The sequence below is a fragment of the Ambystoma mexicanum genome, chromosome 12, assembly GCF_040938575.1.
Source record: "Ambystoma mexicanum isolate Mex_15411 chromosome 12, UKY_AmexF1_1, whole genome shotgun sequence".
In the NCBI taxonomy this organism is placed as follows: Eukaryota; Metazoa; Chordata; class Amphibia; order Caudata; family Ambystomatidae; genus Ambystoma; species Ambystoma mexicanum.
In genome coordinates, this window is record NC_090936.1 from 477818185 (window position 1) to 477837537 (window position 19353).

Genomic DNA, 19353 nt, shown 5'->3' on the forward strand with positions numbered 1-19353 from the left:
TAGGCTATACATTTGCAATTACATGGCCTAAAGCTGTTGCAAATTGTCCTCAGTGCTGAGCAGATAGCCGAGGAGTTCATCTCAAAGCACCAAGGCTTTAGGAACAATTTGAGGGCAGCACACAAAACCATGATACCCCAAATGAGATGCAATCCCTAGGACCTGTACAAAGGGATGTTTTGCCTTCAGGGGTGACCAGCCAAACTAGAGGAACTTCTGAAGAACCACAGAGTTGACCCCTCTAGCTGCCAGCGCAAACCGAAATAAGTAGGATGCTTAGCAAGATCTATTCTTTGGGCGCATCGGTAGCCGTGTGAGTTACATAAGAAGCCCCATGGAATAGGACAGGAGTGTGCAGGGCTCAAGTCGAGGGTACACGCGGGGGAACGGAGTCCACCCACTTAATTCAGAGGGTGGACTCCGCCCCCCCAGCTAAAAGAGAAACATTAGATGTCATGTCCTCTTTGAATTTATGAATTAAAGCCGACCTCTGAGATCATACCGCAGTTGTCTTATATGCCGGCAATTTCACCACTGTACTATATAACCTGATGAAAAATAACAAACAACTAAAGGTGAATTATCCCATTTAGGTACTGCAGGTCCCAGGGAAAACATTTCTATTGGTTCTTGGAGTTTAAAACATGCACATCTGTCTTGGTTTTGAATGTGTGTGTTGTTTTTATGAAAGACAAATGCCACTCGTCCTGTTCAATTTGGGTGGTTATGCAAAGCCAATTTAATGAAATGTGCATATTTCACCTTAATATGCTAATTTCTGGCGACGTCACATCCCATTGCGTTTGTTGAGGAGTCCCCCCACTTTAATTTTTAGGACTTGACCCCTGGGAGTGTGCAACGTGTGGCTCTCCAGATGCACTGAACTACAACTCCCATCATCCTGAGGACAGCAAAGTCAATGATGAGGGACCACAGAGATTTAGTTCAAAACATCTGGAGAGGCACAGATTGTAGACCCCTTGGAATTTGATATCTTCTGTGATCTTTTAGTCCTACACAGAATGAGACATTGTAACGTCACCATCCAATACTACTTATTTTCCCATGTACTTGAAGGATGGATTGTTAGGGCAGTGGGGGGGGGGCAGGTTTCAATATTTGTGGACTCCGCTAAATGGACTGGCCACCAGCAGCCTATTGACCTGGAGTACATAAGAGTGATGAATGCAATGTTTGAGACTTTCATTTCCTGTAGAACTGTGTGTGTGTGTTACCCATTCATGTACCTTCACAAAGCCCCCTCCTCCCTAAACTGAGGTCGGGTTATTTACGCTGTGACAATGAAAGTGGGAGATGGCTTAAGCTGAGGTCTGTTCCAGTGCAATGACTAATGCGCCAGTGACCAGGAGGGCGTGTATCTTGCACAGGTGATGCCCAGTATAGTGATCCCGGCTTTATTGAAATACTGGTTTACAAGAGACCATGCCTGCCCTCAAGTGGGGTCAGCTAATTAAATTTACATTCAGGAACACAAACGTAAGCATGGTAAAACCTTGCAACTCTCTTATCAGATGAGTGCAGCACAGATCTGCATTCTGCACTGTATTTACTAATCAAAATGTTTTGGGCTACCCAAGGTGGCATGGTTGAGCTTACACCTGTCTCTAACTCGTTTTAGAACTCTCCTGCAACAGTTACAGAGGCTGCAGTCAATGGTGGCCGGCAAGGTGGCCCGTTCCTGCAAAGTGGCCAGCACTCAGACGGGAACCTGTTTGATGGTGAGTGCTGTGAATAGCTGACTGCTTCGGCCTCTCCCCGACCCATCTCAGACCTGTGCTTGGGCTCCTTCCCCTCATTGCCCGTCACCTGTCCATGCTTCCTCTCTGTTTTATCTGCATGTAAAAATGTTGTTTGTGATTTGACAGCTCCCTGAAATTCCCCTGGCACGTGTTGGCCCGGCCTCCACATTGGTTTCTGTAAATCTCACCCCTGTGTCGGGTGACTGCTTACTCCCCCATTCCCTCTGCACGTCTCAGTCCTGTGCAGTGGGACTCCTCCCCCTTTCCCTCTGCAGGTCCTATTTCTATGAGGTGCAGCTGCTTCTTGTCTATTACCTTTGGAGTTCCCTGGACTGGGAGGTGCGACTGCTTCCCCTCCATTCCTTCTGCAGTTCCCAATCCTCTGAAGCATGACTGCACCCCTCTGCACATCCCACTCTGTGCAGTAGGACTCCTTCTCCTCCATGGCCTCTGCAAGTCCTATTTCTAGAAGGTCCAGCTGCTTCCTCCATTTATTTTAGAGTTCCCCTCCTATGCAGTGACTGCTTCCCCCCCCCCATTCCCGCTGCAGGTTCTAATTCTGTACAGTGACTTCTTGCCCTCCCTTCCCTCTGCAGGGCCCTTTCTTTTGCAGTCACCGCTTCACCTCCATTCCTTCTACAGGCTTCAGACTTGTGCTCTGACTCCCTACCCCCTCCTTTCCTTTGCAGTGTCGCAGTCCCCCCCATGTCTTCTGTAGAGCACCGTCTTGTGCTGCGTCACTGTTGACCCGCCATTTCCTTTGCAGTACTTAGTTTGCATCTTTGTGACCAGTCTGCTTTTGCACAGTTCCACGGCAGGTCTCGGTTCTCTGTGCTTCTGTCAGCATCTCTTTGTTTCCTATGTGCAGCTCGTTTGCTTGCTTCCCATTTACTCTGCAGGTCTCAGCCCGAGGCGAAGAGACTGCTTCCCCCTCGGTGGGTCTCACTTTCAATCTCTGTGGTCTGACTGTCCTCACCCTTTGCCCCTTCTTCTCGCCGTCCTGCATGCTGCATAATCCTCCTCGGGTTTGTTGGGCAAGACTTTCTTCTGAGGCCTTCCTGCTATCTGTCCGTTCCCCCGCTATGCTGCCTGACTGCTTATCTTCAATTTCCTCCTCAGGTCTCACTTGCCTGTGGTCTGCCGGCTGCACCCATCCTCTTTGTGCTCGTTAGTTCTATATTCTGACCACACAACGTTTGGCAGTGTTACTCCTGAGCTTCACAGTTGCCTGTCCTCTAATCTGGCCTCATATTTTAGGTTTTAACCCTAGCCCATATGCTGTCTCCGTTCCTCTCATATTCACATGCGTTGCAGAATATCATTGAATGTTAGAGCTAGGATCGCATGGCACTTTCTATCACTCTCATACTAACCTAAAGAACCGCCATCTTGTTGACGTCCCAAAAGCTGTTGAAGGCATAGCTCTATTTTCTACCATCTGAAGATGCTCTCTGTCCTCGGCTTGTACCTGTAACCTTGCCACTATTTTTCAGCTATGCTTTGTCACAATTGTTTAGTTTTCACATTATTTCTCCTTCTTCCAATTTTGTCTTTTGTTCTCTCAATTTTGATACTGCCATATTTAGTTTTATTTTTCCTGCCCCTTCATTTGCCATTGACCTTTCTCTTCACTTCATTCCTCTCGGAAAATGAATTCGCTTCTTTCACGCCTGGTTGTTTAGGGAAAATGATGGCCAGTGACATTTGTGATTTGTGCACGTATTCTTGTCACCGTTGCATCACTCGGCCAAGAGTAGTTTGCAAAGTTTGTGGCAAGGAAGGGACAGAATGTTCTAACATCCGGCAACATGTTTCATCTTTGCCCACGTGTCCTGTCCTCAGACCAGCGATTGGAAACTCAGGCACTTCCCGAAGTACCAACTCTCCTCAGTCCCATTGTGTTTTTCATCTGAAGGGGAATCTGTGCACTCTTCAGAAAGAATGACTAAAATGCCCTTATCCGAACCCCTAACACCTTCAGGAGAGATCACCCATTAAGTAAAGTCTTTTTTTGCGTTCAACTACCTTCTGCTGAAGTAATTGTAATTGGGTATTTATAACGTGCTTAATACCCAGAGTTTTCTAAGCATGGACCCGGGAATCGAACCTGTGTTGCTCCACGTCATCTTATTTCCAAGGCCACGTCATCTTATTTCCAAGGCAAGAATGTTGCCCCTGAGCTATCCTTTTGCCCCAGTAACACTGCAATTCAGAGTCCATCATACTACTTGCAGGAGCCTAACCGTAAGTGACCAGGGAGCATAGGAAAAATCATGAAAATGAACTTTAAGTCAGACTATCTGTGTTGTCCGGACTGGATGTTTTCTTCTTCTAGGCTTTGGTTGAGATCATTGAGACCCAAACAATGTGTTGCTTTCCTGGATGCTGCAGGTGGCCCACATGCTGAAGGATGCTGTGACCTCTGGAGTGTGCTCGCCTCTGAGCAGCCCTGATGTGGAAACCGCTCAGACAGTTGATTTCCATAGATAGAAGCTTTGCATGGCTGGCTATGTTAAGGCTCCTACATCTGATGGATGAGGTCATCACTTGCCCCCGCATGTTTTTGAAGGATGTCCTCTCAGCAAACCTCCACCAAACGATGTTATAGTTTCGTTAACACGTCCTCAGCAGAAGGCTGCTGAGGAGTTCCGTATCCCGTAACCGAGAGCGGAGACTTGAAGATGGTTCATATTTAATGCTTTGGATCCTCAATTGTTACTGAATCCAATTTGGAAGTCTTTCTTAACCCAGTTTCACATGAAGAGTACCTTCTGAGGCCGGTGTAGGAATGCAGGGTGTGTGGTTGATACATGGGACTTGAGACATTTGGGCTTATTATGAGTTTTCCGGTCTGTATATAAGGTGCCGTAACAATTTGTACCGGCACCTTTCCAGACCGAGAAACTCCAAGTCTCCCGTAGGGGCTGCGAGCTCCCCGCAGGCCGGACCTCCCTGTAGTTCAGTTCCCTGCTAGCAAACAAATGCCGCAATAACCAGCACCGATACTACCAGTGCCTGTGATTGGAGTATTCCCGCCCCATGGAGTCCTCTGGAACTCCATGGCAATGGGGATTTACAGTGTCTCCACAACCCATAATATCTCTGTAATACCGAGATATCAGGTGGCTGAGATGGTACGGTAGTCCCCCGGTAGCCCAATAGAATTACCGGCAGGAGACCAGGGGACTTGTGAATAGCCCCATAGTCTTCTGTAGGCATTAATAAAGTTAGTCAATCAGTCCATTCGTTATCTCTTCGGGTGAATGCACATTACTCAGGTCATACCTTTCTATGATACTTTGCTATTTTGTTCTCTGCAGTCCTATAGACCCACTTTTATTTGGGTTGGTAGTTGGTTGTCAGTAACAATAGTGTGCCAGTGTCCTTTTCTGTAGATTCACACATGACTCTCTCAACCTCACCCTGTCCTGCCCTCAAAAAGGCCATTGAAATTTCCCTTCTGCTGTTTATAGGCTAAACTATTTTTTTTGTTTTTATAAGAAAACTGTTCCGAGGGCCTCTTTGCTAACATCAGGGAGGTAATCCACCATGCATAGAAATCAGCCTAAGATGGGTGTGCACATGACAATCCTACATTAACGCACATTTACCAATCCACGCTTTACTTACTTTCCCTCTGTTACACATTTCAATCACTTACCATTTTCCTTTCCAGGTGGTAGTGCTTTGCTTCGCAGTTGCCTTTGGAAGCTTCTCCCAGAATTACGGGCCTTACCCCTCTGCCACAAAGACTGTGCTGTCGAGCCAACACTCTCCATTGGAGTCCTACACAGCCTCTATAGGTAAAAGCATGGTGGTGCTGCGAGATGTGTGTGATTCAAGTGAAGTAACTGAAAGACACAGATATGTATAGTAGATGGCAATTGGCATGGTGAGGGTGGAAGGGTGAGCTTAGCCATTTGAAAAATAGAAACTAAAATCAAACTTTCTGGGTGTGTTCTTAAGGTGTGTGAGAGGATGGATGGGGCAGGGGGGGGGGGAGTGTTTTATCCAGTAACTATCTCCACTGACTTTTGCTTGGTTGCTTCTCAGTTCGGTCGCGGAACCTATTAATATATGAAGAGCAGCGGCAGCGGGATGAGCATCACAGCCAAAAAGGACCAGCCGATGTCTGGGATGGACATGTAGACCAGCCGCTTCATGCACCAAGTCTGCAGGAGTCCCATTTGGGAGGCTTGGACACAGAACCCACATTTGTAATATCGAACGAAACCCAACTGGAAAAGTCCATACTCCTGGAGCTCCAGCACCACAGGTAAGAACCTGATTTTCTAGGTGTACAAAGAGGTCTCTGCACAACCTCGTACAAAATAAATGTTTATGAACATTGGATTCTCTCCATATTCCCCTAATTTAAGCAGTGACCTTGGGACCGCTGATTAAAAAGTTACTGGTAGTGCTTGCCCAGACTACTAAAAGTAGGCCACCGTGCCTCAAAAGGACCATCAGTGGACCTAGTTTTCTTCGCTAAGCTAAATAACAAGGACTTGGATAGTACATCCTTCTTCTGACACCCTTTCGTATGTCTGATGTGAGCGGATGCAGTAGTCTCTTAGTTTGGGTATTCACTTGAAAGTGGAGGTTTAGTTTACATTTCAGTTTTGGTTGGCAACACACAGCAGATGCTTTGACGCTGTTTTATAGCTGGATTTAAAGAGTGCACTTGGTGTTCTCCATTTGCCCAAGCTGCCTGAATGATTATAAGTTACCAGCCACTGGAACTCTTAAGGGATGAAGCTCTGGGGCTACACCGGACCATCACTGCATGCCTGTCATTTCCCTCCAGAGTCTAGTGATTCCTGCATTTCAAATCATAGCAATGAGCCTTTGGGTTCTTAACTTGCTCCGTGCCTGTGACTGTGGGGATTAGGCCTCAGAACCTCTGGATCTTTTCTTCTCCTTTAAGATGGTGCCCGTCTGAGAACTTGTCTAAGGCCAGGAGATGCAACCTAGTCAGTAAGATCCTATATCCATAGGTTCAAATTCAGATGGGTGAAGATTCCCACATGTGTAGATTCCTTTAAAGGGTCATTGGAGCATTCTTTGAGTCGAGTTCACTGGGGCCCCAAGCCAATTTCCCCTTCCTGACAATCATAGTGAAGATTAAGGCCCACCACAAGACAATGGCCGTCCTCATTAATGCTATCTGGTGACTAATCTATTGGAAGAAACACAGAATCTCCATCTAGAAGTTGTCACAAGGAACATGGCAAGGCCACTCAAGTCATCAAGCATCGAAGTAATCGGGCATACTTTTGTAATCTCTAGGGCTGATGGTCTCACCCACGTAACCCAACACTGCTTGCCGTTGCAAGTAGGGACGTCGGTGCATATGGCAGTATGTTGGAAGATTACTACGCTAATAAATGAGTTATTAGCGAGTCACGTGTCCCCTTCCCTCACTCCTATTCCCATGGGCAATCTCTCATCACAGCTGCTTAGTCCTGTACAAAAACATAATTTAACCCAGGGTCTGACCGCACTGCCCCCTACTCCTCCTCAACCCCCAATTCCTGTGCATGTCTGATTTCTCCATTTTGCTGACTGCTTGGGAGATTTACCCTAATGGATGAATGCGTGTGGGTAATTGTGGCAGAGCAGTAAGGCTTCACTCAAGGGAGGGGAAAACGGTGGTAGTGAAGTACAGTTTGTCCCAATACACCCCTAAGAGAATACACTGTAGGACAGGTGGATATGGAAAAAGATATACTCTTTATTAGATGGCTAACAATAAAATACAACTTGAGTTGTAATACACGAGAGCAGTACATCTATAAAAACAGTCCAGGGTGTTTAGATGGTCCCTTCCCACGCCTAAGTTTTATTTATGATAACCTGTACCAAGTTGTACACTCAATACTTATAAGGCTAAGGAGTGGGGAGAAAAAGGGAGCACTCAACATCAATAATACGTTACTTCAGCCTGTTCAGGAACCCAGATGCCAACACATGAACTGTTACTATAATATCCCCAACCTCGAGTACACCGTCAAATAGTTAACACATATGTATTGCATGTACTCAGAAAGCGGTTAATGATTCAAGATAGTAAGGGCCACCAGAGTTAGAATACATTTAGACTATTAGTACCTGACCTATATGGCCTCATTAGACTCCTTAGAAATGGGTGGATGTATTGTAGACAAAAGTTACACATATTAACCGAACACAGTTCACTAGGCAGCAGTGCAGTGATTTGTTACATTCCAGTCAGTAATAAACCAGCATAAATACTAAACATCCAGTCTTTGACGAGAAACTCCAGTGATCCAAAGGGGACCCATGATAAAGGCAAAAAATCAAGGAAGTAAATTTTCATTCACTTAGTGGTAGCTCAAAGGTTTTTAGAAAGTTTCCCCATAGGAATAAACGGCACAAAGTCCATAGGCAAGACACGCGTAAGGGTTACGCCAGGGAAGTACTTTTTTATAACCCAGAGGTCTAGACAGAGTAGCAACCAACCACAGACCATGCCACAGTAGACCACCTTTGAAAGCTGCAGTCACAGGTTTGAGACCTAGCCGACCAGAGAAGGTAGGAAGCTCCTCAGGCATCAAATGTGCGATTTTGGAGAGTTGTTTGTTGGCTGCTCACCTGCACTAGTGAAAGTAAGGATTCATTTCTGTGATGAAAAGGGATCATGGAAATGGGTTGTCCCTCAGATATCCTGTATGTGAAAAGAGGCTGCACCACTAGCATCCAACATGATTTGTGTTTTAATAGTATTGTCTGATCATCTTAACTGGTATCAGGTAGTTCTGGGACGAAGGAGGAAGAAAGTAACGTCCTATGATTCTAGCTTTCCAGGTGTTTGCTCAGAGGTATCTGGGTAATCTGAAGAAGTCTCAGCAGGAGACAATGAGAACATCACTAATAAAAAATAGTCACTTATGAACGTCCATGGACGCTATGGTACAAATATTTGCCTGCATTATATTGTAAATATGAGCTGTTTGAGCGATAATTCTTTCCTTAGCAGTACCCTGCATCAGATAAATTAACACTTGATGCACAATTCAAAGCTTGATCATTTATGGCCAGCTCATGACTTAAACTGATCGTGAGCTGCCTCGCAATATTACAGGGACCTATTAACCTTACAATAGGTGGTGGCGCTGTAATTGTACACTCATCTATGTGCACCAGAAATAACCCTGTCTGCTGATTTAGGCAGGTTATGTCACAATCCGTCAAAATAAAACAGGAGAGCTGGAGGGGAGGACACCAGGGTAAACTACTTTCCTGCAATGACTTCACCTATCCTCTCATTGCTGACGATACCCCGATCTTCTCCCCTATCATGTCCAATTGCATCACCAGCTGCCTCAACCCCATCCGGCACTGGATGCCTCCACGCTGCCTCATTGTTTATTCCTCTAGGATGGAAATCCTCTCTCTCCCAGCTTCCACGCCCACTCGCCTTTCACACCATCTCCTTCCCTCTCGCTTCCTCACCCTGTCACCCATGGTTCATAATCTTGGAGACCTCTTAGGTAGCAGCCTGAAACTCTTCTAGTTGATCACTGCCACTGCAGCCAGGCTCAAATTTCCCAATATAAGAAAAATCCACTTGCACATCATGCACCACTCTACTAAAACATTGATCTCTACCCTAGTGTTTAGCAAATTGAACTAATGCACAAATTTACTCCTGGGTTTTTCCCACTACTCCTTTGTTCCCCTTATTAAAGTCCTTAACTTTGCTATACGCACTTGTCAAGTTCCCCCTCACAAACCCTGCCCCCTTCTGAGCCTGAGGGATGGTTTTCAATGCAAAAGTGTTCCCTTTTTTTAATTTCCTGCTGCATGTTTTTAAATCCATCAATGGTCTTGTCCCCCACCACCTTGTATTTCAATGTAATCTCCTTGTTGGAATCTTCACTGCCTTTCACTCAAAAACCTATTGGTCCCCCGCCGCCCGCTTTTGCACTTCTCTGCCTGCCACACTCCACTGTAATGAGCTCCTGTTTCAAAACCACCCTCAAACTCCACCTGCTTGTGAGTAAGGGAGTCCATCTACCCCATCCTACCACCCCCCTGAGCCAACAGATTTCTCTCCCTACTTCTCTTAACTTCTCATAGAATAACGCAAATCTAAATTGTAATTATGTTCCTGGTGCTTTTGAATCTGTTCAGAGTTGCATGCTGTAGGTGGTCCGCAATATTACAAGGGGTTTACTAAAAAGTGAAAGATATGCATTGTGAGAAACCTGAAGGTACTCTCATATCTACTCCCCAGGGATCTTCTGTTCCGGTGGCCAGAGAAGGGCCATGGCTTTTGGATCCTAACCCTGGGGGTGGAAAAGCGAGGGAGGATCACCTGGGTGGACGGTCCTTGGAGATTGGAGAGAGGGTACCTGAAGGCGACAAATGGTATCATGCTTTCACTAACACGGACCTACCCGACCCTCCCTCAATCTTCATGGGATATTGTCAGTCATAGCCCATCTTTCCCTGTAGTTTCCCACTAAGTACTGATAAGAGGAAGAGGCAGCTAGGAGTAGTGCACACTTCCTATTGCAAACAGCACTCTACTACTAGGACGAAGAAGAGGAGCCTGGAGGCATCCAGTAATGAAGATCATGCATGTCACACTAACAGGCTTATATAAGGTCAGGCAATTGAGTTTAACTCACTTCACCTGCAGCCTGTTAAGAATGTATTTATTTATTTATTTGAATTTATAAAGCGCCCAGCAGCCCGTTGGCATCCAGAATGGAAAAGAGTATAAAAGGTGGAGCCCAAAAGAATAAAGGCAGCAGAGGAGAAACGAGCGAGAGGAAAGAATCCGATGTGCTGGAAGACCAGGAAGCCGAGACGCTGGCTACGACCCCAGGAGACCTGGCAGAGGGACTGGGCAAGACAGAGAGCCATCGTATTGAAAGGCGGGCAGCATGCGCTGCCTTATAGCAGATGTGGTGCAGAGCAGGGAAGCCTGTGTGTGCGTGGTGACATGCCCAGCAAACTAGCGGGTTGGTTTCCCATTCGGGAGAGCCGCTGGGAGGAGCTGCGAAGAGCCGGTAAGAAGACACTGGGGAGAGCGGAGCCCTCTGAAGGAACCGAAAAATATGTAACCATGCGCGAATGCAAGTAAACGCTGCATTTATTGAATGCTGAACTGAAAGAAAGTTATTTGAGTGAGCACAAGAAAATGCTGCATCTATTGAATACCGAAATGAAAGAAAGGTGCTATTTGACCAAACTACAATCTGCTGAATAGTAAATGAACACTTCAAATCAAATAGACATATCAAATCACACACTGCCAGTAAAACACAATATGAGCGGAACTAAAGATCTATGATGAAATTAAAGAGTTGTTTTGAGCATCACTAAGCAACAGCTTTGGGGAGATTTTATGGTTGCGTGACCTTTGATGGGTGGACTCTGCGGTCTGACAACTGCGCCTAGACCAGAAAGTCTCCTAATGTGAAAGCTCCAACCATTAGGTATCAAGCCAAAGACAAAGTATAGGGTTACTAGTGGCGTGACCTGTGATGGGTGAACTGTGTGCTCTGATAACTGCGCCTAGACCAAACCAAGCTGGACAGAAGAGTGAAACAATTGGGGGTCAAGCAGACCCTGTGTTTTTCTTTTGCACTTTGAACAGATGAAACTAACGTGAGTGCTAAGTTAAAGTCTTGGGCAAGGGGGACCCAGGACCTTCGTTTTGTGTGAACTGTGATGCATTTGAATTTGGGGAAGGGAATCCCAAGACCTCCTCTTTATGTGAACTGTGATACATTTGAACTTGGAGACTAAACACTATTGAAGTGAATCTCTATTGGAACTGCGTTGAACTTTTGAACACTTATATTTTGCTGAGACGATTCCCCCACCGTTTTTAGTTATAGTTGTGAGTACAAGCATAGGTTTTGACACAGACATACTCTTATTTTGGACTTGTAGACGCATATTTTCCTTAGATTCTTTAGGTAGGGAAAATCCCACCTTAAAATAGGGCACGTTAGGCGTCCTGATCATTAATAGTTTTGTTTGGACCTGTACATCTGTTGTCTGTGTCACCTCTCTTGATGCCAATCCTGTCTCACAGCATTGACAGGGGCATGCCTGTCATTCTATCCCTATCCTTTGTGTATGGGTACATGCATTTCTCTTCCAATTTGACACCTTCAGACTGTTTTTTTACTCTATTCTATTGGTCACAGAGTGGATGACCGGAGGAATAGATCTGTGCAGACAGCACAATCTAATATTGCAGGCAACTGAGATTTGGTGTAGTGTTGTGTCCGCTTGACATTGTCTCTAGTTTATGTTGCTATATTACCCGTTTGTCACTTGGTCTACCCCATCCATTCTATCAAAATAGTGTAAAAACTACATACCTTGGGACTACTTCCGCCTTCGTTCACGGTTTACCCTAAATGCCATTTCTGGTCATACGAACATCTTGGTTTTTGATGCTTAAATACAAATAAAAAAGTTAACTCTTCACAAGGAGTATTTCATTACCATTCCATATTTTTTTAGAGAGCAAATCTAATAAATATGCCTTCAGTTGCTTTCCAAGCACTAAACTCCTTTAAGACTACTGTCTTAGACGAGTTCAGCTTGTGGCAGAAATGTCTGGAGCGTCGGCCAAGTACTATTTAGATTTTGATTAAAAATAATTGTTATAGCCAACATGTTCATGGTCACAGAAGTTTACCCAAAGAAAATAATGTATTGTACTAGTTCATAACCCCACCCCCCTTTGCTCGTTTTCCAATTGAACGAAGTCATGGTGCGATCAAGCAGTTTTGTTTACATGGATGCATTAGGACTGCATAAATATAGCATGCGACTAGGATCAGGTGGCCCTCTCCTGCTGCTTTGATGGAAAGTCGCCCCTCCTCCCACCTTTGAATCCCATTCATCGCCAGAGGCTTTCAAAGTTGCTACCTCCATTCTGTGAGGAACAAAAGGCAGATTAGTCTACAGTTTCAGTGGAACTGGGTTATTCTTGCCTATTTATCTTGCCAGTCTTCTTGAAGAATCTTATCTTTGCAAGCAACTACTGGCAGATGTTTGTAGAATATTGCATTGGGCTGCTGCCAGATCCAGACAGGGTCATGGTGGAGTAATTTGACTGCTGCATTTTACAGCTGTAGAGATACAGGTGTGGGGAGGAAGACTGCACCACGTCATCCCCTTAACAGTTTGGTTGTAGAAGGCCGGAGGACCAGACTTGAGTAAGCTCATGCAGGCATTTGTGGCCAAACGCTCAGGAAGATTATCCAGTAGCAAACTCTGCTAAAGGAATGGCCAGCGTAATAATTTTGCTAGGCACCTTCTATCTTTGTACTGTACTATTGCCCTGTGAAGGGTAGGCTTAACCCAACGTGCTGCACTGAACCCCACATAGGCTATGACTTGCATTGGCTTTGTAATTTAATCTGTGGTAGAGCATGTAGGCAATACTTAGTGGTAGGTTCGTCCAATTGTTAGTGGACAGAGTCCTGCGATCAGGTTCTCCTAGACACCCTGATATCCTATCTGGTCTCAAGTCCAAAACGACTCATTCAAGACTCTCATTATTTTGGAGTAATCTTCCTGTGGGACCGATGGTGCCATCACTTCAGTTGTTCCCCAAACAGCTGATGTCCATCTTCTTTTGACAAGACACATCCCTGGCCTGTTGAGATGAACAGATCCATTGAGTGCAGCCTATTGGTGTAATCAGCCACTTGGAATGTATTTGTAATGTGCTTACTTTATCCATTCTGTGCATGAAACATGGGTTGCAGTTTTTTTGTTAGAAGCTTTCAAGGGTGTTCTGTGTGGTTTTCATTCTCTTCTGCTTTGCCACAACTACTGTAGATCTCTGCCCTTTGAAGGAAAGTAAACCACCTAGATGACCCCTCATCTTAAAGGGCAGAGGAAATACCCACACTTCAGAGCCAGCTCATTGGAAGATCAGCATTCATTTAAATGATCCTATTAACAAGATGTTGGTCTGCTAGTCAAATCGCAAATCTTCTATCCCAGGAACAAGAGGGGATCCTATATTAAACTCTTGTATCTGACCTCAAATACCATAATAAAAACCCGCCGGAAAACCACAAAATAAATGCTCCATTACCTGTCAGCACATCAGTCCTTAATTCCACTGTATAGGTTGGAAGAAACAGATCTTTCCCTTGCCACATATTTCTGTTTAGGCACCAACTGAAAACCGTGTACAAGGGATGTAGGTTTTTTTTACTCGTTCTTTCCCAGTCGCTGTATCTTTTTGGTTTAGTGTTTTGAGTTGTCTGGTGTTACAGAATGGTAGTTTCATGTTCTATTCTTATGAAGTTTTGCCTGAGACTGAGGAGGTCAAAAACATCCCATTATCGTGGAGATCTACATGTGTTGTATTGACATTGACACTGGATTCCAGAGCCAAAACCTTTCTTAGATTGGGTTTTATAGTTTGCACTGCTGCCATTTGCATGTTTTCTTGACCCTCTTTTGGCTCTGAAAGAGAGGGATCCTTGAGTTTGCTAGTAGAGAAAGGGGGAAATGCAAGATAGCTTTGTTGTTGTGAAATGGTGCATTTCAACTTTGGGTATTTTTGTAGTTGGTCTGTGTGGAGAGAATTTGAGGGATCTGTCCCAAGAGGGTGTGTGGAGCCTTGTATTGGTTGGGATGTCTGTGGGCCTCATTACGACCCAGGCGGTAAGTTACCGCCTGGGCCGTGACTTTACCACCATGGCGTAAACTACGTTTACGCCATGGTGGTTGGCGGACTTACCGCCCCATTCCGACCTTGGCGGGGCGGTAAGTCCCCAATCCCCATTTACCCTTCCCCATTCCCATTTTTGCCCCATAGGGCATAATGGGAGTGGGGAAGGCGTTAATTACGCCACCGTAAATTACGGTGGCGTAATTAACTCCATGGTCCCTTAGCGCCATGGATTTTAACACCTGCTAAAAGCAGGTGTTAAATCCGCCATGGCGCTAAGGGACCTCGTACTCAGGCGGTAAGGGTCGGCGCTGTTTACGCTGCCGTAAACCCCTTACCACCTGGGTCGTAATGAGGCCCTGTGTATGTATGTGCACACTAGTTGGAGAGTTGTAGCATTTTGATGTATGCTGTCTTTTGAGAGGGCTGTCCTATTTCCATGGCTATAATTGGTTGTCGTATTGTGTTTTGGAGCATATCATTTGAGCATGTTAACGTGGAGACCTCGATGGCCCCCTGGAGCATCCATCTGGTGGGACTGTGCGGATGCCCTAGTATTTGGTGCACCTCAAGCTCAGTACTTTTGAGGAAAGTTCCTAAGGCACTCTTGAGTGAGCTGGTGTTCTACCATGGAATTACTTGACGCAGTAATCCATGAAAATGACATGACAAGGCATAACAAAGCATTCAATGTCATAGCAAGGCATGAGAAGGCCGAACAAGGAAAAGCAATATGGACTTCTTCCTCATTCCTACAACTGGCCTCTGTAGATATCTTCCATTTCTTTTTTAGTCTGGGCTATTAGGTGGCAAAGCCACCTATAAGTCGAAACTATTGCATTAGAGTACAGCTAGGGAGAAATGGCATATAAGGAGGGACACCTCAGTTTGTAGGTGTTTGGTTATTTATTTGTTTGTTTGCTTTATGTGTAATGTGCGCCAGATCCAAGGGTATCAGGGCATAGAAGATACATGAATTCTTTCAGCTTAGGGTTACACAGTTGTATAAAAGGAGAGAGACATATGCAGAAGGGATAAGGTCAGTAGGTTATTTGAACGGTATATAGATACAATTGCATAAACAATACAACATTACATAATTAAAAAGGGTTCAACATCAACTGGGCATTATGATATCTATTTACATTGCAAGATAAAGATTTGAGCAAGGGAGGACAGTAACTGGAATGCATTAGTGCTCATTTTCTTTAAGCCAATTAATGATGTTATGTCTAAAGTTCAGGTAGGTTTGGTCCGCCCTAAGGGGGTGGGCAGGGAGTTCCAAAGCTGTGCAGCTTTGACTGGGAAACTACTCCCCCAAACTTTAGTCAATTTGAACCTTGGTACGATCAGACAGTTTGTGTTGGCAGTTCTAGTGGGCCAGATGGAGAATTTTCTATTGAATCTCTCTATGAGATAGCGGGGTGCAGTGTTGTTTAGGCACTTGTGTGTTAGCGAGGCAGTTTTCAGCAGGATTTTGTCACTGGTAGAGAGCCAGTTATTCTGTCTCCTCACCTCTGGAATGCGCTCTTTTCTTGCTATACCCAAAGCTGCTCTAAGGGCGTTATTCTGGAGAATCTGAATTTTGCTGATGATATACCTATTGGCACCAAGGTATAAGGAGTTAGAGTAGTCCAATTTAGACAAGATGAGAGCCCTGGCCAGAATGGTACAGCTATTCTTGGATAGGAATGGTTTACTGGCTCTAATTAGCTTTCATGTGTATGCAAAGGCAGAGGCCATGGAATTAACCCGTTTGGCAAAAGTGAGGGTGGAGTCTACATACAAGCCTAAAGTTTTTACCTCTTTGGCAACTTTAATAGTGTTACCATCGATATTAAAGGAGGTGTATTTGTGGCCAAGTTTGTTGAGGTTGAAAGTAGTTCCCAAAATGATGAGCTCAGTTTTGTCATCATTCAGGCATAAACCGTGGACAGCCATCCATGCCTGTATGATGAGGTAGATTCTATTTACCAAGGCAGAATTCTTGTCATAATCCCCAGTAAGCGGTATGAGAATCTGGGTATCATCTGCATAGTTAGTGTAGGTGATACCAAGAAGGTTCAGATCATCGAAAAGGGGCTTAGTAAGTATATTGTACAAGGTGGGTGAGACACAGGAGCCCTCTGGCACTCCACAAGTAATAGGAATGGGGTCTGCCGCCACTGCTGATGGTGAGAAGACTCTCATAGTCCTATTACTCAGAAAGGATTGGATCCAGACTATAATAATAATGGTCTCCTGAGAGAAGTGGGCTGCTGTGTCAAGGTGATTACATAGGACCTTGTGGTCCACCAAATCGAACGCAGCCGAGAGATCAAGAAGAAGTAGTAAGGCTGATTTCCCCTTGTCCCTAAGCTCATCGATTTGGGCCTTGAGATCAATCAGCGCTGTTTCAGTGCTATGTTGAGGCCTAAAGCCTGATTCACCAGACTCATAGGAGCTGGTTCTGCTCCAAGTACTCCTGTATTTGGAGAAAAGCCATCCTGTCTAAAATGTTGAGTGAAAATGGCACTGTTGTAATAGGCCTGTAGTTGGTGGGTATAGTTGGATCTAATGACTGTTGTTGCTAGGGATAGTGCCAGTAGAGAATGATGCATTGATTAGCTTCGATATGAAGGGTGCCAAGTCTCTAGCTGCATCTTTAATGATTTGAGCTGGGCAGTTGTTTCCCTGGCAGTTCAAGGGTTTGGGGGAGAGCATAACATTTTCAACCTCAAGAATTGAGACTTTTGAGAAACTAAAGCGGTGTGATGGTTTATGAGAAAATGTGGGAGTACTGGTCGGTGAGACCATATTAGGAAGGTTGGCTTTTGTTTTGGCAATCGTGTCCTGAAGGGTGGTTACTTTGTTAGATAAGGCTGTCTGTATATTGGAGCACCAGAGTTTGTCCTTCACACAGTTGTCTGGCACAGAGGCCGGGGTTTCAAGTTCTTTTCGGATTACAAAGAGTTCCTTTGTGCTTGAGTTTGCTTGCGGGATCCTATTGTTGTATGTTTCCTGTTTGGTAAGAAGTATTTCTTTCTTATAGAGGGATGAGATGGTGATAAGGTTGGTTCTGTTTTCATCAGAGGGTAGTTGCCTCCACATAATATTGCATTTTCTCTTTTCCATTCTCAGGGTTTTGAGGTGTGGGGTGAACCAAGAGTTCAGATGAGCTTTGGGTTTAGTTTTTCGCATTTACACAATCCACCCATTGCCTGTCCATGTCCAGGCTAATCCCTATGGCCATTGCCACCCCCTTCCTGCTTCTCACTGCCCAAAACATCTCCTCATGGGAACTCTTTCAGCTCGCTTTTATCAAGCTTTCCCATCACCAAACGTTGCACTCGAAGTGCCTGCCAGTGTTTTTTTCAAAGCAGTCCTCTGAGAGTGAATGACTTAATTGGAGCGGTAAACCAACTACTGGTGTAATAAAAATGTCTAAACTAGGTCTGCTTTCAGCCACTCTATTTATAAGCACCATGCGTGTCCTTCACTGAAGTCCTGTTAAAAATAACCAAACCCCTCTGCCTCGCTCTCTCTCTCTCTGCCTCTCTCTTTCTCTCTGACCCTTTCCCTTTGCCCTTCTCTCTGTCTCTCTTTCTCCCGGCTTGCCTATTTTTCTCTGTCTCTGCATGCTCTGCCGGTCTCCACCCATCTGCCTCCACCTGTGTCTCTCTTTACCAGTCTTTCTCTATCCCTCTGCCTCGCTCCATGTCTCTGCCTCTCCCTTGCTGTCTGCTTCTCAATGCCCGTCGCTCTCTCGCACTCGGTCTTTCTCTTTCTCTCTTGCTTTCTTCCTTTCTTTGTCTCATTTTCTTTTTTTCTTGCTTTCTCTTTTGCTTTCACTTTTGCTATTTTTTCTGTTGCTTTCGCTCTCTCGCTCTTTGTCTCTGTCACTCGCTCTCTCTTTGTTTCTCTGTCTTTGTCTCTCTACCTATTTGTCTCTCTTTGTCTCTCTCTCTCTCTCTGTCTCTCTCTCTCTCTCTCTCTCTCTCTCTCTCTCTCTCTCTTTTTGGGTGGGTCCTATGTGATATTGCTGCATTTTATAGACAGAACACAAAAAATACCGATTTTATTTGGCCTTTTCTGTTTCTGCTTTAAAATGCTCCTCCCCCAGCTCCCAGGGCGATCCCTTCCACACCCTCTCTCGCCGGTTGTTATGTAAAATGGGGTGGGGGTTCACCCCATCCTCAACCCCTTTCCCAGCACAACACAAACCAAGTCAACACACATCCATACACGCAATCAATCACGCAGACTAACACTCACACAGACACACATATACACTCACCTGTCATTCCCTGCGCGCACTGGTGTGCGGCAGGGGCTGGCAGTTCGATTTAGAACGACTGCTCTGTGTGGTCACAGAGCGGTCATTCTGAATCGATCTTTTGAGTTTTCGGTCAAGTGAAGACTATGGGCCTCATTACACGGACGGCGGTGGACCAAGGTGCTTTTAGCACCTTGGTCCATGCCAGTAAAATACCAGCACCGCCTTGGTGGAAAGGGGAATTACCGCCCTATTCCAAGGTTGGTGGGGCGGTAATTCCCTCTTCCCCCATTGCCCTTCCCCATTCCCATTTTTGCCCCATAGGGCATAATGGGAATGGGGAAGGTGCTAATTACGGCACCGCAAATTGCGGTACCGTAATTAGCTCCCTGGTCCCTTTGCGGGTTGGTTTTTAACGCCTGCAAAAAGCAGGCGTTAAATTCTCCAACCCGCAAAGGGACCTCGTAGTAAGGCGGTAAGGGTTTACCGGTACCGGTAAAATACTGGTACCGGTAAACCCTTACCGCCTACTGTGTAATGAGGCCCTATGTTTTCACTTATTACCCTCTTTTTGTCTCTGGCCATCTGACTCTGCCTGCCCCTCTCCCTGGCTCTGCCTGCCTCTCTCCCTGGCTCTGCCTGCCTCTCTC

The 19353-nt window shown here is 45.4% G+C and overlaps 1 protein-coding gene across 2 annotated transcripts in view; it reads left to right on the forward strand.

Moving 5' to 3' along the window:
• The window catches only part of CREB3L2 (cAMP responsive element binding protein 3 like 2), a 230037-nt gene that overhangs the window by 203064 nt on the left and 7620 nt on the right, over positions 1–19353 (forward strand). For both annotated transcript variants that reach the window (XM_069628753.1, XM_069628754.1), the window contains exons 9-11: positions 1640–1739; positions 5437–5563; positions 5814–6036. In XM_069628753.1, the coding sequence (XP_069484854.1) occupies positions 1640–1739; positions 5437–5563; positions 5814–6036 (450 nt within the window). The remainder of the gene's footprint in view (positions 1–1639; positions 1740–5436; positions 5564–5813; positions 6037–19353) is intronic.